General features: G+C 44.4%; 1 protein-coding gene across 1 annotated transcript in view; it reads right to left on the minus strand.

Moving 5' to 3' along the window:
• Positions 1-15502: 15502 nt before the first annotated feature.
• The window catches only part of TMEM123 (transmembrane protein 123), a 316475-nt gene continuing 307004 nt past the window's right edge, over positions 15503-24973 (minus strand). Inside the window, exon 6 of the mRNA XM_078657007.1 lies at positions 15503-17588. Coding sequence (XP_078513133.1) covers positions 17564-17588 — 25 coding nt within the window. The 3' untranslated portion in view covers positions 15503-17563. The remainder of the gene's footprint in view (positions 17589-24973) is intronic.

Raw genomic sequence — 24973 nt, forward strand, 5'->3', positions numbered from 1 at the left:
TTGCTAATTTATGGTAAAAATCACATTTAGGATAAAAGCGTACCCTCTCATACCCTAACCCGTTCGAGAGGTACATAATTAGACCACCTTTAGGTCTTCCATATATACCACCTACTGCTGGAGTACAAAATGTTTTATAACCATTTAAGTGTATCGGATCTATAGCCCAGGTTTCTTGAAAGGCCATGATGTCAAAATCATTTGTAACAGTCTCCCAGGAAGGATTAGTAATTTTTGTTTTCAAACCTGCCACGTTCCAAAACATCACGGTACATATGTCTTTATTTAAGTCTATGCCACCATTATTCCTGGTATCTGCTCCATTAGATTTTTTATTCCCCCTCTCCGAATCATTAATCACATTTGAAGAATCATTTATGTTTAGTGACTTTTTTCCTTTTTCCTGCCTTAGGCTCAGGTCAGGCAGTGATTCATTTCCAGCACTATCCAATGGCTTACTAACGGTGGGTATAGATAAGGAGAGTTGTGATGCCTCATTGTCCGACTGTCAATCTACAGCCTCCAAGTCGTTGAACCGATTGAAGCAGGGGATGGAAAACGGAACATATTGTGGATCCCTCCATTCTACATGCCCATATTGATCCGCATGATGTGTTCTCCCCCCCCCCCCTTCGCTGAATTGTAGTCCAGCCATCATTTACCTCTTCTCCCCATGTGTTGTGGGCTGGATCCCCACTCATTTCATGACCCCACCCTCCCTGAGGATGATTTGAACCCCTCATCCAGCTCCATCTATTATCCGTGGTCTGTACTGGCATATAGAAAAAAAGAGAGCGGTCTTGCCACAATTGTTGCTCCATTATTTCTCTTAGCCCTCAGACAAATATGATCCACCGATCTGGGGTCATCAAAAGTTATCACCACACAATCTCCTTGTGTTCTCTTTTTCATTTTCCCCACCCAAGGAACCCTCTGCACCATTGAAATGTTACTGGTTATGTTCGGTGGGAGGGGGTGGTTAGAATTTAACCAGTGGAACACTTTATTTTTAAGTGCCCAAAATGATTCTGTGACCTGGGCAGCTAATTCTGGAACCCCAGTTAAAATTACCACGTATGGGCAGGCATCTGGTGGTAAATTGATCCCTCTACGTTTTTCAATCTTGTTTAGTGGAGGTATCTCAGTAGTGTGAATGGGGGTATTTAAGGTATCTGGTTTGTTTTTATTAGCCTCAATCGTTGGAGTAGATTTAGCTGGATTTTTACTTGTCACAGATGGGCAAGGATTTAGCAGTGGTGTTTTAGGGGCTTGTTTTGTGACTTCAACTAGGGGTTTATTTATTATTTGTGGTTTATTTACAGGGAGGGTTGGATGAGCTTGTTTTTTAGTCTGAATCGGACGCAGGGCTTCTATATCCTTATGCAAAGTATTTAGTTGAGTTTCTATTGCTAGAAGCTTATTTTCCAAGGGACACAACAAAGATTTAATAAGGGTTTTTAATGTCGATATGAAAGGATCTTCCCTGTCTATACTATTGGCTATACTATTGGGTGTGGAGCTGTTATTAAAGATATCAGCCAGAGTATCATCTAGGGTAGAGTCATCAATGGTCAGGGGCATCGTCAAAGGGCCAGCGACTTCTTTCCTAGTGTCCTCTCTGGGTGCTACCCTCGTTTGTTCTTTACTGTTTGCGGGTCCCAATTTGTATATAGGTGTCAATTTTTTCTTAAGAATATTTTTAGTGTGCCTATTCTTTGGGATTGCTCCCTCCCTTTTCCCTTGTAGCTCAATATTACTACTTTCCACCGGGGGATCTATTTGCGTAGTAATCAAGATGTTCCCCGATGGTGCCAGATACTGTGAGTCAGAAGAAGTATGGTCCCGGAGTTCCGGCTGGGTAGTCATGTTATTATGTACCTCTACAAGTGTCTGCACAGAGGTAGTCTGGCTTACAATATTTTCAGGACTACGGGCCTCAGCAATGTGGCCCATAGATGACCTCTTTGCGAATGCTAGATCCTGGGACACCCTCCTCTCCATGAGCACGATTCCCTGATCTATCAATGTATTTGTACGTATGATGAAATCATCGAGGGTCCCAATCAGCTTTGTCCCCCCAGCTGCAGCCTTACTTCTAGTTTCACTAGGCATAGCACTGAGTGTACTATATCAGGAATCGTTGTCTTATAGCCAGGCTCAAATATATCATGGAAGACAAGGGGAACTAAATCGTAAGTGAGTCGTACCGGACCAGGATGCAGCAGAAAGGAAAAAAAAATAATAATAATAAAGTGCAGAGTTTTCGGCCCAGCCCGGCCTCCTCCGGCCTAAGACGGCCCGCCCTCTGCCCGGGCTCAGCCCGGTGACCGCCCGCGCGCGTCCCGCGTGACGGTACAGGCAACGCCCTTTTCAAGTGCCTCCGGGCGCGTTTGTGGGCGTGGCCAGCTGAGGGCACCTGGGAGATGTAGTGGCACGTTCCCCCCGCCCTGTGGCTGCGCCTGATGGACTACGGCGCTTGCGGCGGGGGAGAACGTCACCAGGCAGCAGAAACAGCGTGTCCTCCACGCAGACTCGTCCCAGGTAGGAGGAAGGCAAATACGAGCGTTCCGTAGGTCAGGGAAAGTGTGCAGCCTCCGTCAGTTTCACAAATACGGCAACCCGCCTGCCAGAACAGGCGACGCCCTTTTCAAGCGCCTCCGGGCGCGTTTGTGGGCGTGGCCAGCTTAGGGCACCTGGGAGATGTAGTGGCACGTTCCCCCCGCTCTGTGGCTGCGCCTGATGGACTACGGCGCTTGCGGCGGGGGAGAACGGCACCAGGCAGCAGAAACAGCGTGTCCTCCACGCAGACTCGTCCCAGGTAGGAGGAAGGCAAATACGAGCGTTAACTAGTAATCAAATCAAATCATCCAGTGTGAGGTGTCGACAGCGTTTCGATCCTCATAGGGTATAGCGGGATCATCATCAGGACTTTCAAATTACATGCCTTTTCATACGTAATGGTATCAGAGGAAACGCCGTCGACACCTCACACTGGATGATTTGATTTGATTACTAGTTAAATCACAACAGTGGATTTTGTGCAAATATTTGTCTGCAAAGATATGGAATACAAGCAGACTGCCTGTTCTTGCCTCATTCATGTCTATACGTGTCACAATTGTCTGTAATACAGTAGTAGGGCACAGGCTGTGTCCCACTTTTGATATTGTATTTAATTGACTTACAAATTCAACAATTGTGTTATTAAACCCTGTCCGGCTGGACAGTTTAAATAGACTTTGATTTCGAATCTATATTTATTTAAAATCATTAATCACTTGTTAGGGACCACTGTTCCTTGAAACAATATATGCACCCAAGGTCCCTCACCTATTGCTCCTTTGGGTTTCACTTGTACACCAGCGTTGGCTGACTGGGTGGTCAGCAGCAGTTTCATTGCGGATGTCACCTTCCCCATCCCCCTGGGGACATCAGTGCAGCAGTGCATAAGCCCCTCCTGCATTGCCACAGAGCGCCTGCATAGCAGGGAAGTGGCAGTTGCCAGATGGTTCACCGCCTTGGTGTGCTGCTGCATGTACTGCCTCTCCCTACGCCTTCTTGACCTGTCCTCATCAGGTTTGTCGCAGAGTGCCATCATGGACTGGGACATGTCCCGATTCCCTCTGCCATTTCCCTCATGCTCTCCGCCATGGAGCTGATGCCCTGGTCTATATTGCCCATTTTTTTATTTAAGTGTTGCATTTGTCTTTGAACTGATTGTATGGCCTTCCCCTGCACGCTCTGCACTTTAACCATGGTGGCCTCCAGCCCGCCGAAGACCCCCTCACCCTGACGAGTTGTGCTACTCTCCCGGACTCTACGGCGTCTTGCACCTGTGTGCACACCCTCGGAGGTGGACTGCAGCCCAGCATTGGTTGCCTCCAGTGGAGCAGTGGACGTGTCACCCTCCCCTTCGTTGTCAGAAGACGTCTTCATAACATGGAGAGTGGGTACAGCATGCCTCCTGGGCCTTACTACTTCCGATAAATTTGAAGCTGGTGAGGCTGAATGTGCTTATGAGTCCTGCTGTTTTGAATCATACAGCAGTGGCGATGCTGGCTGTGCTGTTGTGGCTGGCTGTGGTGGTGAAGCTGCCTGTGGTGTTGGTGCGGGTGGTGGTTCAGTGCTGTGGCCTGCACTCCTGCTGGCATCCTGAGTCCTTCCCTTACGGGGTGCCCTTCCCTCCTTCTACAGCGCTGTCCTGCACGATGACTCTCCTGTGGACAGATATGGACATTGGCTCAGTGGTGCTGCAACCCTGTATTTCAGTATTAAATTACAATCCTGTCACACTATTTCAATGTCCTCAACCGCTTCTGCATGATGTGTGTGGCATGCCTTGTTTTGTGTGATGACTGTCATGATGGGTGTTTCTATGACTACCTTTCCCATGATGCACTGCTGGTGTATCCCAAAACCTGTACTGGAGTGTGAGTCACACAGCCACATTGGGGAAGGTGGACAGGGAAGGGGTGGGGAGGATTGCTGGGCATGCTCCTTACCTTGTTTTGTGGCAGCTCTGGCTGAGCTGTCTGCGTCCTCGATCCCAAACACACTCTCTGGCTCCAGGGTTGACTCCACCAGCTGCTCCAGGTCAGTGAGGGCAGGTGCCCTGCTCCTTCCTCCCCCTGTGACACTGGCCTCTTTCTTCTGTGCAGCCAGCTTCTTTTTGGTAATTATCCTGAGATCATACCAGCGTTTTTTCAAGTCATCTATCTCGCATGGGCTCACCCCTATGGCATTCACCTTCGCCAGGATTTACAGCCAGGTCTTCCTTTTCACAGCCTCTGCTACCTGCAGGGAATGTTTCCCAAAAAGCTGGGTGTGGTGTTTGACCACCTCCTCCACGAGCACCTGAAGCTCACTTGTGCTGAACTTCAATTTTCTTTTTCTGTCAGCTATTTCCCTCTGTGATTCCTGGGATGCCATCCTGCAGTTCTGCTCAGCTCAGTACAGCCAGTGGCTCAGTTGCTCACAGCTCTCCAGAATGTTCTGATAGTCTGCATCTGCATGGGTGTGGCCACTTCCTGGTTGTGGGGTGGGGTGGATGCACAGGATTGGTTGGTTCCTCAGTTGCTTGGTTGTGGGGTAGGGTGGATGCACATGATTGGTTGAATCCTCAATTGCTTGTATTTTGAATCTCCGATTCGGTATTTACCGATTTGGTATTTACCGATTCGGTAATTCCCATTCATTTCTATGGGTCTCCTGGCCCATAGGAATGAATGGGAATTTCCAAATCGGTAAATACCGATTCAATAAATACAGAATCTGTAAATACTGAATCAATGATAACGAATGTTACGGATTCGGTAACATTTACAGAATTATTATCTACATCCCATTTCCTGATTCTAAAATACAGAATCGGTAAAATTCTGTATTTTAGAATCGGTAAAAATGGATTACCTACATCTGGCCCTGAGTCCTTAGCTAGAAAGCTTCACTGGCTTGAAGAAGAGCAGCATCTGATCGATGTCGAACTCTGGACTTTTCCTGCCTTCATCGACTGGTTCAGAGACCTCGTCCCCCCTAAACCTTCCAGCGAAGAGCCCGTCTTTGGATCCAACCTGCAGGCTTGCCCTACTAAGGGCTCTAGCTTCTTTAAACAATTTTAGGTGTGAAGATGATCTTCTGACCGATACCAAACCGTCCTGTGTATCCAACCCGCAATCCATCGCAGTAGGCCTTAAACCTTGTTCCAGTCTAGCTTGACCATTTGCCTGCGGTTGGCAGTTTGCCGCAAAATGTTTGTTTAAAACTTTACAAATTCATGTTACTGGTTCCCCTTATTCGATTTGTGACGTTTTAGCATTATTTTGTTAATTAAATTATCTCTATATTTATAAATTGGAGTAGGATTGTTATTATGTTGAGCTTTCAACTCTTTTACGACCGCAGCAGCAGCGACACGCTTCTTCCTCGTCGAGTCGCGCTTCCAGCTCCTTGCGACACGCAGTCCCTCAGAAGGCACAAAAACAGCAGGAGGCACTTCCAAAATACTCTGGGGAGATGGGGGTTGAAGTCTGTTGTCCCTGAGACTTCAGCAGGAGGCAAGTTCTTTTCCAAGCCTTGGAGGTCCTTCACAAGTTGAAAATAAAGCACACAAACTTTTTTCTCCTTTCTTTGGCAGTCAGGCAACCTCTGCAGGCCAATCCCTCAAGCAGCACTTCAGCTTAGGGATAGTCTCTCCTCAGTTTCTTCTGGTTCCTCTCCTCAGCAAAGGTTTTTTCTTGTAGTCCAAAAGTGATCTTATTTCTTGGGATCAGGGTCCCAATTATTATACCCCCAAACTCCTTTGTCCTCTGAGGGCAGATGGGCCTTTGCCTAGTCCAAACCAGTTCTGGAGCACTCTGTTTACATGACTCCTTCTTTCCTTTCACAGTGCAGAGCAGAAACATCAGAAGCCCCACAGGCGGTGGAGCCAGCATTGTGGAGGGAAAGCACACCCCTGGAGCACTTTGTTGACATGATTCCTTCCCGCCTTTCACAATGCAGGGCGGGGACATCAGACGCACCACAGGGGGTGGAGCCAGCACTGTGGGGGGCAGGCACAGTCCTATTCAGGTCCCAGGTGCATCTCCTCCCTCCCATCTAGATGCAGATCTCTCTATTCACCACTGGGCGGACTCACCCTGTCTCCTGGAATCCCCGAGCCCTGTCACTCAAACTCCAGAAAAGGAATACACAACCTAGTAGAGTCAGGCCTGGATAGTTAGACAAGAACATACCTACTTCCTAAAAGTGGTATTTTCAAACACAGAATGTTAAAACCAACTTCACTAAAAGATGTGTTTTATCATTCGGAGTTCAGGTATACTAAACTCTAATTTCTACCATGTTCCCTGAGTCAGTTAGGATTATAAGATGTAATAATCTAACTACCCATTCTGGCCTATGGAGAACAGTTAGCCTTGCAATAGAGAAAAATGAAAATGGCTGTAATTCACAATTAGGACATGCAACACACACCAGGGCATGTCCTACCTTATATTTACAATGTATCCTGCCCTTGGGCCTACCATAGGGGTGTCTGATATGAAGAAAAGGGAAGGTTTAGGGACTGGCAAGTGGGTGCACTTGCCCAGGCAGCATGGCAGTACCAGACTGCACACAGGCTCTGCAGTGGCAGGCCTTAGACACACTTTTACAGGCTGCTTCTGTGGGTAGCACAACCAGTGCTGCAAGCCTACCAGCAGCATTTGGATTACCAGCCCTGGGCACTCTTGGTGCACGGTACTAGGGTCTGACAGGAAAACCAAACCAGCCAATCATGGAATCACTAATCCATACATCAATTGACAATAGGGAGAACATATGCACTTTAGCACTGGTCGGCAGTGGTAAAGTGCCCAGAGTCATAAAACCAACAAAATCAAGTCAGACAAAAATACAGGAGGAAGGCAAAAAGTTCAGGGATGACCCTGCAAAAAGGGCCAAGTCCAACAGGATCTATTGAACGATCTCAGTTGGAATGCAATACTACCTCTGTGGTCCACGTACCAGCACTCTGAACAAGAGTGAACTAAGCGTGCTGGTGTGAACGTGGTTCAGGGATTCAAGTCTCCGCACATTTTATGAAATGTGTCTACCATGCAACCACTAGACACATTAACTTTTCACTAGTTGCATGTGCTCACTTGTCGTATCGGTTTGCATTTCTTTACTTGTTGTTTAGTCTGCTTTTGGCAAATCCCTGCTTGCTCCAAGTATCTTCTAGTAACATCTAATACTATACTGCATGTGACCGTTTGTTGCATATGTTTTCTGCCTACATATGCCCCCCTGTTGCCCCTAGTTACTTGCAGTCAATTTCTTCATGTTTCTTCTTTACCATTTGGCAGGATTTGAAGCTCACGCTTGTCCCTTTCTGTTCCGAGACATCTGCAGCACTGTAAAATTTAGATAGCTCCATTTCCCGGCGAATTTTCTGACTTCAAGCGAGGCGATTGTGAGGGCCAGTCAGCTTTCAGCAGTTCCAATTACTGCTTACTGACACAGTGTCACCGCAGGGGTAATATTCTAATCTTTCTCTGATTCAGAGGTCGAAGTGCGAGGGATTGGGTAATTACGATAGTTTGAATGCTTCAGCTGAGTATCATTCAGTGAGTCTCCAGTGCTGTGACACTGAAGCTGGGCAGACAGCTAAACAAGCCTTCCTTCCAGGGTGCCTGCTTGCCTGAGAGAAATGCAAACGTGTGCACCAAGTTATTCTGCAAATGTTAAGGGTAATCTGCAAATGTATAGGATGCTTGGGAGCCCGGGACTGGCTTTAATTGATCAAATCACTTGAAGCTTTGTGATAACAAAGATTTATTTTTTTGAGTAGTAGTGCAAAGAGTTAGCAAATAAGCTGTGACATGTGTGCTTTTAATTGTATTTATATAGTGCTTACTACCTCTGGATGTGTTGAAGGACAACTATCTAAAAAATTGCATTACATGCAGGCTGGGTATTACTAAAATCTAAATTTTGGAAGCGCCATTTTATCTTAACCCTTTTTGCGTATTTAGTAGCAGTTTATCTTCTACTGTGTGCAATACAAGTTTAAAATAATGACTTACATATTCACAGTGCTTTCTGTCACAGGCTGTGACCTAGTAGCACTAAAAATACACAAGTCACTATTCTCCACTGCACCAACTAAGATTTCCTTCTGTGGCTCTCTGGTTACACACAGACCTCTTCAGTGCATTAACTAATGGAGGTTTCATATTGTACTATAATGCATTTCCCACTGATTGACAACTTTTACATTTATTTTTCATTTAAGCAGTGTGTTATTTTATATGTAGTTACCGGACAGAGAAAAACAAAAAAAACGTACTGAATACTTTGTTTCTTTAGCTACACCTTAAATCCGGCTTCATGCTCACTGCCCCTACTGCATGCAGCATCACTGTTCTCATACTTGTTTCTAATGCACTTCAGCCGCTGCTCTGATCCCTCAATTAAAACATACTCTGTGTCTGAAAGCCTACCGTTGGTAACCGTGCGCTTATCAAATAAAGCAGATCCATAGTCTATACAGGAAAGCTGGGTACCATTTTAAAGTCCCCGCTACACAGTGCATGCGCTGTTTCTCCAAGTCACGTTTACCGTTAGTGTGCTTGGAGGCCACCCATTACTTACCACTGAATGGCTTCAAAGCCACTCCCAAATGCTGCTCCCCCTTGCTGGTCAGCTCTCCCGTATCCACTTACCTATTTCTTTAGGTGTCGACTAGATAGCGCATGAGCGGTCTCTTCGAGACATGTACTCTCAAGTTAGAGAGTGGCGCTATGAGGCGGCCAGAGCTGGCTGCGTCTTAGCGCTTTATTTCCAAGATTTTCAGCCGTGCTGAATAGCAGCAATATTGCTATTCGACATGGCTAAAAGACATTGACATGGCCAATAGCTCTCTGATAGCTGAGATCGATTGACTTTGCCAATGCCTGTTATATTACAGCCGGCAACCCTGGCTGACACACTCATGTGATCACTAGAAATCTTGCTTAGAGTGGCCACCAATGTAATGTAGTCTGATGTGGTCACTATTATTTTATTTATTTCTTTTATTTATAAAGTTTTATATAGCGCGAAAATGACCCACAGGGGTATCAGAGCGCTTTACAGTATATAATTATCACATATTCTAAATATAATAGGAAATCGCATATAATACAGAAGAGGTAGACATTGGTGTTTAGATATAGTCGGTGGCAAATAGGCATCAGAGAGTTAAGGATTTAGGATGTTAATTTGTTAATTAGAAACATTTTCGCTTCTGTTTTGAAGGCGGTAAAAGAGGAGATTCTGCGTACGTCTGGGGAAGGTTGTTCCAAATCCTCGGTGCGATACCTGAGAAAGCTCTGCACCCAATTCTCTTTTTGTGGAAGGATTGAGGTTTTTAGTAGTAGTGAGCTCGCGTTTCGCGAATGTCTGCAATCATCCGACCGCTCTAGCATTTGTGCTGAATAGCTGGGTGTGTTGCTTGTGCTAAATAGCAGGGTGTGTTGCTATGTAGGGCTTTATGTGTCATGCAGGCAATCTTTAGTTGTATTCTCGACTCGTAGGATAGCCTGTTCAAAGCCTTCAGGGCCGGGGTGATGTGGTTATATCTTTTTATTCCAGAAACCAGCCTGGCCGCAGAGTTAAGCGATGCCCTTATCGGTGCTAGCTTGTATTTTGGAAGACCACAGAGTGGTGCTTCCATAGTCCAGTCTTGGTAGTACTAGAGCTTGAACCGCCATTTTTAGATCACTCTGTGGGAAGAAGGGTTTAAGTTTCCTTACGATACTCAGCTGAAAATTGGCTCCCTTGGTGGCATTGCAGATTTGTGCCTGCATATTTAAATGTTTGTCCAGGGTGACTCCTAGGGATTTTACGAAGTCAATGATGTGTGGGGCACAATCAAAGGAAGTTAGATGCTTCAGCCATAAGTCTATCTTGGGTGTGGGATTTGGAGGGGAGATGAGGAGGAACTCAGTTGTCTTGGTATTGAGCATGAGGTGGTTGCCATTGAGCCAACTTTGGGTACTATGAAGAATGGTGTTGAGGGAGATGAAGTCATCTGGTGAGGAGATTTTCATACACGGTTGAGTGTCATCCGCATATAGGTGATATAGAATGTTTGCAGAATTCAGTGCATTAGCAAGGGGTTCCATGAGTATATTAAAAAGGATTGGTGATAGTGCTGATCCCTATGGACTCCTAGTGTGACCATGGAAGGTTGAGAGAATTATTGCTTCATCTTGATTCTTTGAGTTCTGTTGCTTAGGAAGGTGGTGAACCATTGTAACACTGGACCGGTTAGGCCCATCCTTCGTTCAAGTAGGGTTAGTAGATTGTCGTGTTTAACCGTGTTGAAAGCGGAAGATAGGTCAAGAAGTATCAATAGGCACGATTCGTTATGATCTAACATTTTTAAAATGTCATCTATTATATGGGTGAGTGCTGACTCAGTACTGTGACCTTGACGGAAGCCAGATTGGTGTTTAACTAGGAGGTTGAAGGTCTCGATGTGGTTGCAAAGTTGTTTTTGTGCACATTTTTCCAATAACTTTGCCAGAGTGGGGATGATGGATATAGGGCGATAGTTGTTGAGGTCTGTGGAGAGGGAGTTGGTTTTCTTTAGTATAGGTGTGACCTGCCCTATTGTAAGGGGGAAACTGTGGAAGGCTTGGGTCCTGTCACTGACCGGCTTGGACCACTACTACATGGAAAAACAAAGCAATGGCCGGGCAGTATTGAATTAACGTCACAGTACACAAACCTAGTGTAATAAATCACCAGGTTGGACAACCATTTGTGTTGATTGACTTATTATTTTTTATATAAAATATTTTGTGCAAGAATTTCTTTGGCATCAAAAGATACAACACAATACAAAAACCAAATTCAGTGAACTAAGAAACAATTATCAAAATAATGTGAAAACAATGAAATTGTCATACATAAATAACATGGACAACTATGGAAAGGCCTCAAATTAATCACTTTACAGAGGCTCCAATCCTGGATATAGAATAAACAAGGGGACTGTTAAGTTTGAAAAAAACCTCCTTGTTACAACCATCACAAGATACACAGTAGATACCACATCAGGTGCTTAGGCTAGGAACAACATGGGAACAGTTGGACAATTCCAAAATGTGTTTTAGTTGAATCCTAGCGTGCCCTAGCAATTTGGTATCTTGGAGGTAAGAACGTCGACGCGTTTCGAACCCAATACCATTCAGCGGGTTCTCCTCAGGACAGGGACTGGGGGGTTGTTGTCACTGTGAAACAATTAAGACACGGTGTAAGTGAGGGGTCGTTTTAATAAGCTCATCGCATGGACTCACCCACTTTAAAATTAAAAAGGTACCTTATTTGTGAGATGGAGGGGTCACTCCCTACGGGAAAAAAATGAAATGCGAGATTTACATTAGATACAGTCTGCCTATGTTGTAAATGTGCCGCAGATAGGTTGCTGCATAAAATCAAAGCGTACCTTGACAGAGGGCGAGGTTGCCGCTGAACAAGGACGCGGTGCCGGCCGTGATCAGTTGTTCGGTGTATAGATCTAAAGTCTGGAGAGAGGGTTGGGACTCAGTATAGCTCTTGTTACCAAGAAGATGCACCGGTACAACGCAGAGTAAATGAGGGAAATCCTACCTTGTTTGACGCAGTTGTTTATTTAAATTAAGCGCGCGGGAGGCGGCGGCCGCCACACGGGCTGGCGTGCTGTTAAAGAAAGAGGGGCACGCATTTAGATTGACATTCATATGACCGTGATTAAATATAAGTTCAAACAGGGGATACATGTCCCAAACAGATGACTTACTTCTCGGCAGAGAAAGCGAGCTGCAACGGTCCGGCACCCAGTGACTTCTGAGACACAGCTTGTTGCAAAAAGGGGCGTGTCTCCCTGTATTTAAACGCCCAGTGGTCCCAGTGTATTGTGGGATTTGAAGTTTTTTAACAGTAGCAAGGAGTGCGCGGCACACGACCGGTAGATCGTCTACATGAAAATTGTAGATTAGTGAATCTCTTATGCCCGAGGTTTTGGTACGGCGCATTCACGAGAGTAGCAACGGCATAAGCAGACTAGCGAAGCGAACAGACCGTTCATTTATAGATTGCTGAGTTCATTCAAATCGTTCAATCCTGACACTGCAGTGTTGAATTTCAGGATGAGGTATGCCTCTTTCTGTGCCAGTCTTACATCAGGGTCTCCTCCGGCGCCCAGGACATTTTTTATGCTCGCCAAGATGGTCCACTTCAGATCGTTTGCGGCATGATCTTTTTTCAGAAAGTGCGATACCAGAGGCGCAGTGAGCACTTTGTTGTTGATTCGGGATTTATGTTGAATTATCCGCTGGCGCACTTCTTGTGTCGTCTTCCCTATATAGATTTTGCCACAAGGACAAGTTATGGCGTACACTGCGTATTTGGTTTTGCAGTTTGTAAAGTCCTCATGACGCCAGTGTTTTGTTCCATCGGTGAAGTGAGTGCCTTCAATCGTCAAACCGCAGACTGAACAAGTTCCACATTTGTGGTGGCCTTTCACTGGGCCCATGTTGAAAAGGGTACTTTGTGTCTCCTTTCTGATGGCACCCCTGGTGGATGAGATTGCTGTCCTATACTTCGGTTTTTTTTCAATGCGAACAGGGGCTTGCCAATCTCAGGGATGATTTCCTCCACGAGGTGCCAATTGTTCCGGATGATTTTTTGTACCGGATTTGTATGGGGTCCGAATGTAGACACACACACCATCCGATCTGTTTGTAACTTGACCCTTTTCTGAAGTAGATGTTCTCGGGGTGTCCATCTCGCCCTCTTCATGGAGTGTTTTACAAGCTTCCCCGGATATCCCCTCTCTCTTAATTTGTTCATGAGGGCTTCGCCATGGATATTAAAATCTTCAGTTCTTGAACAATTCCTTCTCACCCTAAGGAACTGTCCTTGTTCAGCGGCAACCTCGCCCTCTGTCAAGGTACGCTTTGATTTTATGCAGCAACCTATCTGCGGCACATTTACAACATAGGCAGACTGTATCTAATGTAAATCTCGCATTTCATTTTTTTCCCGTAGGGAGTGACCCCTCCATCTCACAAATAAGGTACCTTTTTAATTTTAAAGTGGGTGAGTCCATGCGATGAGCTTATTAAAACGACCCCTCACTTACACCGTGTCTTAATTGTTTCACAGTGACAACAACCCCCCAGTCCCTGTCCTGAGGAGAACCCGCTGAATGGTATTGGGTTCGAAACGCGTCGACGTTCTTACCTCCAAGATACCAAATTGCTAGGGCACGCTAGGATTCAACTAAAACACATTTTGGAATTGTCCAACTGTTCCCATGTTGTTCCTAGCCTAAGCACCTGATGTGGTATCTACTGTGTATCTTGTGATGGTTGTAACAAGGAGGTTTTTTTCAAACTTAACAGTCCCCTTGTTTATTCTATATCCAGGATTGGAGCCTCTGTAAAGTGATTAATTTGAGGCCTTTCCATAGTTGTCCATGTTATTTATGTATGACAATTTCATTGTTTTCACATTATTTTGATAATTGTTTCTTAGTTCACTGAATTTGGTTTTTGTATTGTGTTATGAATGTTGTGTTGTATCTTTTGATGCCAAAGAAATTCTTGCACAAAATATTTTATATAAAAAATAATAAGTCACTCAACACAAATGGTTGTCCAACCTGGTGATTTATTACACTAGGTTTGTGTACTGTGACGTTAATTCAATACTGCCCTATTTTAAGGCAGTCCGATATGGAACCTTGCCTCAGAGAGGCGTTAACAATTTTTGCCCATAGTGGTAGAATAGAGGTCTTTATCATTTTGAATACAGATGGGGTAGCGGATCAAAGAAATGATTGGCAGGGCCGATCGCTAGCATGGTGCTATAGATTTCGTGTTCAGGGATGGGTAAGAAGGAGTGCCAGTTAGCATTGTTTTTTGGAACTTTTATCAGAAAGCTAAACAGGTCCTTGATCTGTGAGTAAAGAGTAGACTCTTGGTCAGTAGTATGTTGGGGTGCTTTCTTGGATTGAATGTCATTTTCAATGGTTTTAGTCTTTTCTAGGAAGAATTTGGCAAGCTCGTCGCAGTTAGGGGTAGCTGGGTTGCTTAGATCCACTACGTTTGGAAAGTTACGCGATTTTGAATAGTTTTTTGGGACGGTTAATGGCTTGGTTCAACTGTGTTTTGAAGAAGTCTGCTTTAGCTTTTAAGATTTTTCTGTTGTAGGTTTTTCTCAGTGCCCTAAGTTGGTATAGGTGATCAGTGGAGGGTGCAGATTTCCATGCTTGCTCAGCTAGTCTTAACTTGCGCCGGTCCGAGTTTAGATTCTCATTGATCCATGGTTTGGAGATTTTGGAGGAGACATTTTTTTCTTCAGGTTAGATTGCATTATGTTGTGGGGTTTCCCTAATTATGGATCTGTAGTTGTGAGTGTTACTATTACTACTACACCACTAATAATATTAGTAACTTGAGGTGTTTTTCACTGAGCATAAGTAGCTCCTATTACAGTAAAGGTTGGAGCCACCTTGCCTAGAGGCTTACATAATGCTACATCCCACAAAATATTCACATCTCTCCACACATCAACAATCTCCACTGGCTCTCAGCAGGAAAGATGTAAGTTCAAGCTACTCACCTACGCCTACAATGCGCTCCACAACATTGGTCCAGCTTACCTCAACCACCACCTCAACTTCTATCAACCCACCAGACATCTTCGATGTGTGTCCCACGCAACAGCACACCTCATTCATATCAAGAAGACTAGAAGCGGAAGTCTATCATACCTCGCAGTTAATGCCTGGAACGACTAACAGAAACACCTTTGAACCTCTCCCTCCCTCATGGACTTCCGAAGGAACCTCAGAACATGGCTCTTCCAGATGAGACAAGCATGCTCTCCTCTTCCCCCTTTCCTGCCCTACTCAGCACCTGGATACCCTTACTGTACTTTACAAATCCACATAACGTAACTATACAAGAGACACGTTGTTAGTCAAGAGTGCAAATCTGACGTTTTATTTGTTTTACATACAAAGATAATGTCATTCAGAATTTGAATGGTGTGCATTAACTATGCTGCTAGAACAAACACTTTGGCTTTTAGAACAAACATCTTTAAATATCAGGCGCTTGCATTAGAATCCATTTTGCGGTAACATTAAGCCAAGTTTATATTTACATTTCTTGGTGTACCCAGTTTAGACTCATCGCAAAAAAAGGTTAAAATATCCTTATTTGATTCATTTTCCAAAGTGATCAAAACATAAGTTACATCACCTTATTAAAGCCTAACAAGCAGCTCTTCAAATCAAGTTAAAATCATTAACCGTATAATGAAACATTCACATGTGTGCTATGCAGCAAAATGAAAACAAATCCATTTACAGTAAGAGTTTTTCTTTGCTGATTGCCCTACTCTTTGTAACAGAAGACTGGGATGGAACTCCATTACAGCCTCTAAAGTAAGTAAACTCTGCCAAAAATACGGTGGTACTCAAAGGGAAAAATGCAATGTAACCTTAAGGACAAACCCAAGTATAAAGAACACAAAAAGTTCTCAAATGCAAGAACATTTAAAGGAAAAAAAGGAAAAATTTACTTAAGTAGCTGAGTAACATTGTACACCTAAATGGATAGTGAGCTAGCAAAAAATGTATCAACAAATGATTTGTAAATGATATTGAGTTGAAAATCAGAATTTGCTCATATTTATACATGGTGCTAAATAATGAGTTTGCAATCCAAATCACAAGGAAATAGTTCTTGGTGCTGAAAAAATATAAACACGATAATCCGTGGCTGCGATGATAATATTAAACAATTTTATAAACATGTGTTAGTGAAAAAACAATCATAATGTTAAGGCTAATACACTGAAAAAGATTTCAAACACTTCCATGCACCCATCAGACGGTTAGGCTATGAGAGAGGTTCTTATTGTACTTCAGTGGCAAGTAAAGGTGCAATAAATCAGTTTACATTTTAATATAGAAAATCTGTAAATGGTTGATAACAACTGCGTAAGAAAATGAGTTGGCATGTCAACCAAACAAACTAGCAACCAAGATTACGCCTGAAGACTATTACTGCAGGCAACAAAAATTAAGCCTGATGACTACTACTGCACAGGGTAAGCTAATTGTGTGTTGTTACCCATGCTCACTAGCTCTGGGTAATGCTACCTTGGCTAATTTATCCCTAGCCACAATAACCAGCAAGATCACACTCAGTGATGGATGAACTTGAGCAATGATGTCAATTTCATTAAAAAAAGAATCAAAGTGGATCAATGCAGATGCAGTTTAGTGCACTACCTAATACGGTCTCGGGATGGTTGCAAACTAGGATTGTGGCATTGCTCAAAATGAATCTATTGTGTTTTTTACTTTTCTGTTACAAGCGACGCACCTTTGCAATTCTCCGGCTCAACACAGGTAGAAAATAGCCTACCTTTGAAGCCCTAAGAGGTCTTTTTAAGCAATAAGACAAGGTCGAAGAGATCAACATTACCTTTAACTAGAAGTACAGCGCTTCAGCAGAAGGGCTGAACATATATCAGATCCTATTTAATCTAGCTTACAAATGTTCACAGACAAACCCTTGATGCTGCAATTCTTAAGACTGAACTATAGAATTCGAAGAAGAAAATCAGGAACACTGCTGCTTTTTATGCATTAAACATTTTCCAAAATGCAGTCCTCTAGGGCATTAGTTTTCAACATTTTGATACGGTGGACAGAGAGAGGAGATTCAAATAAATGAGTCTTCTACCATACCTTTGGCCCAAGGTTTGATTTACAAATGTATATGAACATCAACAAAAAAGATGAAATTACATGAAGCTTTTGTGGTGGACAAATAGCAAGCAACTGTTTGGGTAATTCAGTAGTTATAGCATAGGTGATGCAAATTAAGTAAAACTCCTCTCATCCAAGATTTCGCCCGTGCTGCAAGAAATCACATTTATTTCATGTACTCTGAGATCCTGTTATAAAGACATCAAATAAACAATGGTGCGGTTTGGTCCACAACGGAGGTTCAAATTCTTGTGAGAACGTCGATTAAATGATTGCCTCGTGTTCATCTCTGAAATAGAAGAGAACTTGTTACCAAATATCAGCTTGCAAACATAGAAGATATTAACTAAGATTTTATACATATACATTTATTTTTCATTGATTAAAGATATGTATTCATTTAACTTGGATCCGAGAGCTGTACAGAATGAATGCACATAGATAATGTTTTAAAGAGGTAAATAAAGAAAACGTTAAAAAAAATCCAAAACTAATGGCAAAGCAAAACAAACGCTACTATAATAATAGAAAAATAAATAAAATACAAACAAAATCTTCTATTTAAAAAGAGAACAAAGAGGTGCGCTTTCAAGTTTCTTCCTGAACTGTCATTTTGGAAGAATAGCATGAAAGCAATGTGTTCACTAACAATGCAGTGACATCCAGAGAAGCATTCTGAAGCTAAAATTATATCATCTACAGTCTGGGGATTGGTAAGCTACTTGCGGTGCAAATTCTACAGGAAATGCTAAACAAATTCTAGCCTCTAAGGCATATTTAAAATGAATTAAGAAGAATGGGGAGATATGGTAACATTTGCGAATCTTTTTTTTTTATTATGTATGTTTGTGTTGTACACAGGAACAAGGACTATATTCTATTTCATGCACTATATTCCGAATGACATATGGCGATAATGGCACCAAGTGAAACAGCAGTATAATATTCTGCTACACACCACTTTATCTCCTGTACTATCTCTTCATCCTTGCTGTGGAACAGGTCGGGACGCAGGCACAACAGATCCTACTCAGTGGCCTTTCAGACCATTCTTTCATAGAAATACAGCTCCGCTGTCACAGCGGGACCCCCGTGGAATCTGGCACCACAGCTTATAGTGGCTAAAATAATACCGACACTTGTAAAGAGCAAACAGCTACCTCAAACAGAGGTGTCCTGGCGCTCTAGCAATAGGCAGTATGCAGACGAAAAGCTCATAGCAAAGACCACAAACCACTACTCTGACCTAAAGAGCCAAGTCTTAACCACTTTCCTAAAAAGAGACTCTGAATCAATGTGGCAAAAGTTGCTTGGCAAGGAGTTCTACAATTTGGCAGCCCCGACCGTGAAAGATCTGCCGCCTAGGCGAGCCTTCCTAAAGCGAGGGGTACAGAGCAGCTTTAGTGAATTGGACCTCAATGAGCATGTCTGCTTATAGCAGCATAACCTTTGTTTCAGGTAGCTGGGGCAGTTACCATGCATAGCTCGAAATGCCAAAGTCAAAGCCTTGAACTCAATAATTTTTTCCACTGGTAGCCAGTGGAGCTCTTTTGTTGGGAGACATGATGACGGAATGGAACAAGTCTAATCAGTCCTGCAGCCGCATTTTGTACCATGTGCAGTTGTCTAATTAAGTACTTTGGCAGGCCCAAATAAAGGCCATTTGCATAGTCCAGCCTAGATGTCACCATGGCGTGGACAATTATTTTGTGGCAATCCTCTGGCAGCAGATGCAGAAATATCCGAATATTTCTTAATTTGCTGTCACCTGCCATTTTTGAGCCGAGAATGTAAGATCAACCTCCCACTTCACGCCTACATTTTTTATAATAGTTGCGGGGCAGGGGGTGATCCCATTTCCATCTGCCACCTGAGATCCGGCGCTGGAAGCAACTCCTTCCCGAAAAATATCACCTCCATTTTTCCAGCGTTGAGTTTGAGTTTATTATTTGTACATCCACAGCGCAATGTCTCTCAGGCAGCCCTTGAAACTCTTGAAGGAGTCCTCAGTCTGCTCTTTAAAGGAAAAAAACAGCTGGGTGTTATCGGCGTATGAAATCGCCTTCACCCCTCGGTTAGCTATCAGAGAGAACAACGGAGCCAAATAGAGATTAAACAGAAGTGGGCTCAACGCTGACCCCTGAGGGACTCCGCACCAAAGATGTTTCGGTTCAGACAGACAGGGTTGCAAAGCGACCTTCTGTGAACGATTATTAAGGTAAGACTTCAGCCAGGCCAGAGCCATGGCCCCAATGCCCATATTCTGCAGTCTCTGAGCCAGCAAGGTGTGGTCAACTGTGTCAAACGCAGCATAGAGATGCAGGAGCACCAGCATTGCCGATGCCCCTGAATCGACCGACAATCTTACTGACTCGGCCACCTCCAAGAGAGCTGACTCAGTATTAAAACCCGACCGAAATCCGGATTGGGTATCATGCAAAATGCCCTTACTCTCAATGAAATTGGTCAATTGTTGCTGCACCAGTTTTTCCAACATTTCTGCTGGCACAGGCAACAGAGAGATTGGCCTGTAGTTATCAAAAAATCCCCAGGATCCCCGTTTTTTTTTTCCTCAGGGGGAGAAATGTGGCATGGTACCATATGTCTGGGAAAATCCCAGATTCAAGGGATGAACTCCATATGTGAGACAACACATGGTTAAGCGAATGAGTCATTACTTTCGATAGTTTAAGGGGGCAGGTTTCATCCAGTGCCCCTGAATTACATCGCTTGGACACTGCCAGAGCTTCCTGCTGAGAGATGGGGAGAAATTTCATAAGGGAAGGCTGAGGCACGCAACCCCCACTCCTATCTGTTTTCTCTTTCTCTAGTGCTGCTGAGAAGGAATTGTAAAGCTTCTGAATTTTACTACCAAAAAAGTCAGAAATACTTTCACACAGAAAGAGGGAGGGTTGCACATCAATCTCTAATTCTCTAGGTTTGAGAAAGGAGTTAACCACCTTCAATACATCTTTGCAAGAATTATCGGCCTTGTAAATGCAACTAGCTGTATGATCCCTCCTTGCTACTTTTATCAATTTGTGCAGCTCTTTCAGCGCTTTTTTATAAGTAATTTCAGCCATCTCACAATAGTTCGCCCTCCACCTGCTCCTAAATGACCTGAGCATCTCTGAAAACCAAGGGGCGTAGGGTGAATGCCTCATTGACCCTGCAAGTCTGGTCGGGGCAGTGGATTCCACAGCTGCAGAGATCCACTGATTTAAAGCAAGGGTATCAACATTAGGCTCTGTAGAGAGTGGTGGTTGGCTGGCCTGTAATATAGGACCTAGGGACGCTGCAGTCAAGTTTTTCCAACTTCTTTTAATAAAAAATTGGTTACCCCTACTCTGACAGGGTTTATCCAAACTAAAGAAAAATGAGATTAGGCAATGATCAGACGAGATCAATTGGCTAGGGGCTTCTGTGAGCAGGGGCACAATGTTGGAAAACACAAGATCAAGAGTGTGCCCTGCCTTATGAGTGGGGTAGGTAACGTGTTGAGTTAGATTGACCCCAGTAAGGGATGGCACAAGCTGAGCTGCCTGCATGCAGCTAGGATCATTCACGTGTAAATTAAAATCCACTAATACAGTAAAATTTAAGTACAATAACGATTTATGGGCAATGTAAATACAGAGATCAGGACTAATATTAGGCGCACAATCCGGTGGTCTATAAATAAGAATGCCAGAAAGGCGGTTGAAGGATTAATTTTAAAACAAAAGTTAAGACCTTCTATCCCCTCTACCCCCACCTCCTTTTCCACTCTCCCTGTTAGCATAATACATTTTGAAACCAGGCGGAATGGCTAAGGCAACTGTAGAGACAGTATCCACATTCAGCCAAGTTTCTGTCATGAACATGACTTCCCACGCATTATCTGCTAAGACAAGCCATATATCCTCAGCATGCTTGGACAGAGATCTACAATTGACTAGGCTTGCCTTAATCCTGTCAGCGTGCCTGCTCAGCCCATGAATAGAGCCTTCCATATCACTATTCCCTAAGTACCCTGTTGTGTTCCAGAGCTCCAAGGAGAAGCCAGTGCATGTACAAGGAAGATCTTCAGTAGCCAAGTTTATATTGTGAGCCCTAGGGCATGCCTTACCTCTGCTAGTCAGCAAATCATCCCTAGACCAATGGATAGCCATGCTGTTGGGCAACCGGGCAGCATGGCTGGCGCTGGCCGCAGTCCGGCCACGGACGGGCTTGAATTTGGCGCGCCTTTGGCACACCCGCTGCGCATGTCTGGACACCCGTATCAGCTAAATGGTGGGGCTGATCACTGGAAGTGAGGGATTATGGGGAGGAGTCACGTCCCTCCTTTCAGGCACAACAGAGCCGTGACGGAACGGGGACAGAGTAAGGAATTAAAGTGCAACTGTGCTTCAAAATGTCATACACCCCCAACAATAATCTGATTCTAAAATTCGATATCTACAAGCAACATCTTTAACTTTTTTTAAAGTTTCCAAAAAAACATCAGATGTACGGCGAATCAGCTGGAGAATAACTGGCAGCTTTAGCCTTCCAGCGCGCTGCTACCTACTGTCAAGATGACTTGGCAACCTCCCTTAGAGAGGTACGCGTACTATACTTTGAGCATAGCGTAAGTATGGAGTAGTTGAAAGCAACCTAATAGGAGTTAGTAAAGGGGGGGGGAGGCTTGCTCAACAAGCATTTACAATGCAATGGTTTCGCCTTTGGAAAAATTAGAGCTATTGGCATTGTAAATGACAACATTTGTATTTATGTGTTGGTTTTGAAAACAGATAAATAAATGGCATTGTCATTTACATTGCCATTAGCTTAATCTCTCGCAAATGTGAGACCTATTGCATTTGCACCCACACATACACACAGAGCCACATACACACACACAAAGGCACACACACACACACAGCCAGCCGCACACACCACACACACAGCCAGCCGCACACGCACACACACACAGCCAGCCGCACACACACACACACACACACACACGCACACGCACACACACACACGCACACACACACAGAGCCAGCCGCACACAACACACAGAGCCACCCGCACACACAGAGCCAGACGCACACACAGAGCCAGACGCACACACACACACACACAGAGCCAGCCGCACACACACACACAGCCAGCCGCACACACACACACAGCCAGCCGCACACACACACACAGAGCCAGCCAAGCGTGCAAATAAGATAAAAAGTAACTGGGTATACGGTGGTTAGCTAGCCATGTTTAATGCTAGTTTAAAGCTAGCTTACCATGGTTGGTTTGTAGCATGGCCACCTGTTTGAATGATAGATTTACCATTTGCATTATGCTTCTATTCCTATGTTTATATTTTTCCAACTTTTCTCTTTTGAAAGTTTGGCCTAAGCCATTCTTAAGCTTTTCACTGTGACAGTGTGCCCTAGCTGATGTATCTGTTCTGGGTCAAGCAGATTCCCTTCTCTCAGTTTTAGGAACTAGACATGCCCAAACCATCACTGAAGTTCAGCTTTCTTGAGTGATCCCGCTAGAGAGGAGAGCTGACAGCCTATGTGCATCACTTGTTGTTTCTGGCTATTCTTGAACACCCTTTTTTGTATCAAGCGTTTTATACGTTGCAGTCTGGTTTGGTATTAATATACCTATATAAAGCCTCACTTGTAATTCATATGTGGTATGAAAACGAAATAAAGAAAATAATGGAAACAATTTTAGTGTCTTAAAACGTGTGCCAAATATCACTAAAATCGCTTTGTTCTGTAATTTCTTTAACATTTGGTTACAACTCTGCATTCCAGTGCTAACTTACTTTGTTAAAAAACATAAATAAGTGCCAGGGCCCTGTCAGGAGGCCACTGCAGCTTACACCACCCACTCCTGCAGCCAATGACAATAACAACACAACTACTGACCATCACATACTTACAAGCATGACAATAAAGATGTTTGAGGTCCCCAAGGCTATATGAATAGCTTGACAGCATGTATTACTTGCTTTAATGAATAAACAACTGCTGTATTGTCGCCACTACATTACACAAACAGCGCCATCATATGGCAGCTGTCATAAGTGCAGGTGTTAACAATTAAGTGCTGGTGCTGACAATTAAGTGCCGGTGCCGAGCACTGGACAACCAGCTCAAATGAATCACTGGTATTAACAATAAATCTTATAGTCATACACTTCACTTCAAAGGATGTACATTAAAATTAAAAGTTGGTATCCTAGCAACGAGGCATGCAGACAGGTCCCACGCTTGCCATGAAACAGAAGGTCAGTACTCTAGTTGTACTTTAGCACTCTGTCGGTGTGAAGCGATGGTAGAATGCTGTAGAATCACCAGCAGACTGCTCGTGAACATTTACGCTTCGTTAACATATCAATCATGTCAGAAGGTTTTCTCACACGGATGGGAATATTTCTGGGAAAGCCAACTAGGACAAGGACAGCAGAGGGGGTGAGGCCGAGCACATGTGGGTAGGCGTGAGCCGTGGAATAGGCGAGCCCTCGGGACCGGTGCCAGTGAGGGGCGCGCGGGAGGAGCGCCTGCATGTAAGCGTTGGGAGCAGGAGGTGGCTTGGCCGGGCAGGGGAGTTGGGTGTTCGGTGGGGGGCGGGCGGGGGCCTGTGGGCAGCTTAACAGCTCCTCTCCGTCACACATTGAAACCCTGGCTGGTTATTAAGCAGTAAGCACCCGACAAAAACAGTCTGTCTTTGCAGACTGCGGAGACACCCCTTCCACAGAGCCCCAGCCTCTCCCAGTGACCGCTGCGCGCCCTGTGGGTCACGGATGGATTTATTCCTCTGACTCACAAGACCAAGCAGGAAGGCGAGTCCTCGAGCCCACTTAGGTCCTGGGATCAACTTTCCAGCTGTGCGCCGGGCCAGGCATGCGTGTGTTTAGAGTCCCTGCACACGGATCATGTTTTCAGCTCTGGAGAACGCGGGCCTCTGCCCCTTGCGCAGACAGTGGCCCTCGACAATAAGGGGAAGGAAATAATGAACGGCGCGGAGGGTTCGTTGTGTGGGGGGGGGCAGGAGTAGGAGTGTGCTCTGTCACGGGGCGGGTGGGTACGGTTGCTCCCGGGGCTGGAGCGCAAGGACAAGAAAGGGGTGTGTCATGTCCAGCAGAGGTAGTAGCATGAAAGCCTCCTGCTTCTAGCCAACGAGGTGCCACCGACCCAACAAGCCCAGCTGGGTAAAGCGGACACATCACACATGTAGTACAGGCCAGAGTTGTATTTTTGCCCAATCAGGAATCCAGCAGGGGCGCGGCTTCAAACACTTGAATTAGGCTACCAAAGTCATCCACGAATCACCTTCTCCAATGTATATGGAAAACCCCAGGCAACATTACTCCGAAAGTTAAAGTAGCACCATACTTGAAAGATTGAATCCATGTGCTAGCGAACGCATCCGTCTACATAGAAAGTGTTTTATAAGTGACAAATATGATCAAAACATAAATTACGAATAGGTCTGAATTAATATTAGTAACACATACTGCATACATATATTGTATTGTGAATATTTGGTTGAAATGAAGCTTGCTGTAATACTAAGATAAAGGATTAAGGTCACCGTAAAGAATTCTGACCGTACTACCGTGAATACCCTGGGTCCATTCCAAGATGGCGACCTAATTGTGCATTTCCGTGGTTCTCAGTAAGTCTGGATGTGCCG

The sequence above is a fragment of the Lissotriton helveticus genome, chromosome 8 (genome assembly GCF_964261635.1).
Source record: "Lissotriton helveticus chromosome 8, aLisHel1.1, whole genome shotgun sequence".
NCBI lineage: Eukaryota > Metazoa > Chordata > Amphibia > Caudata > Salamandridae > Lissotriton > Lissotriton helveticus.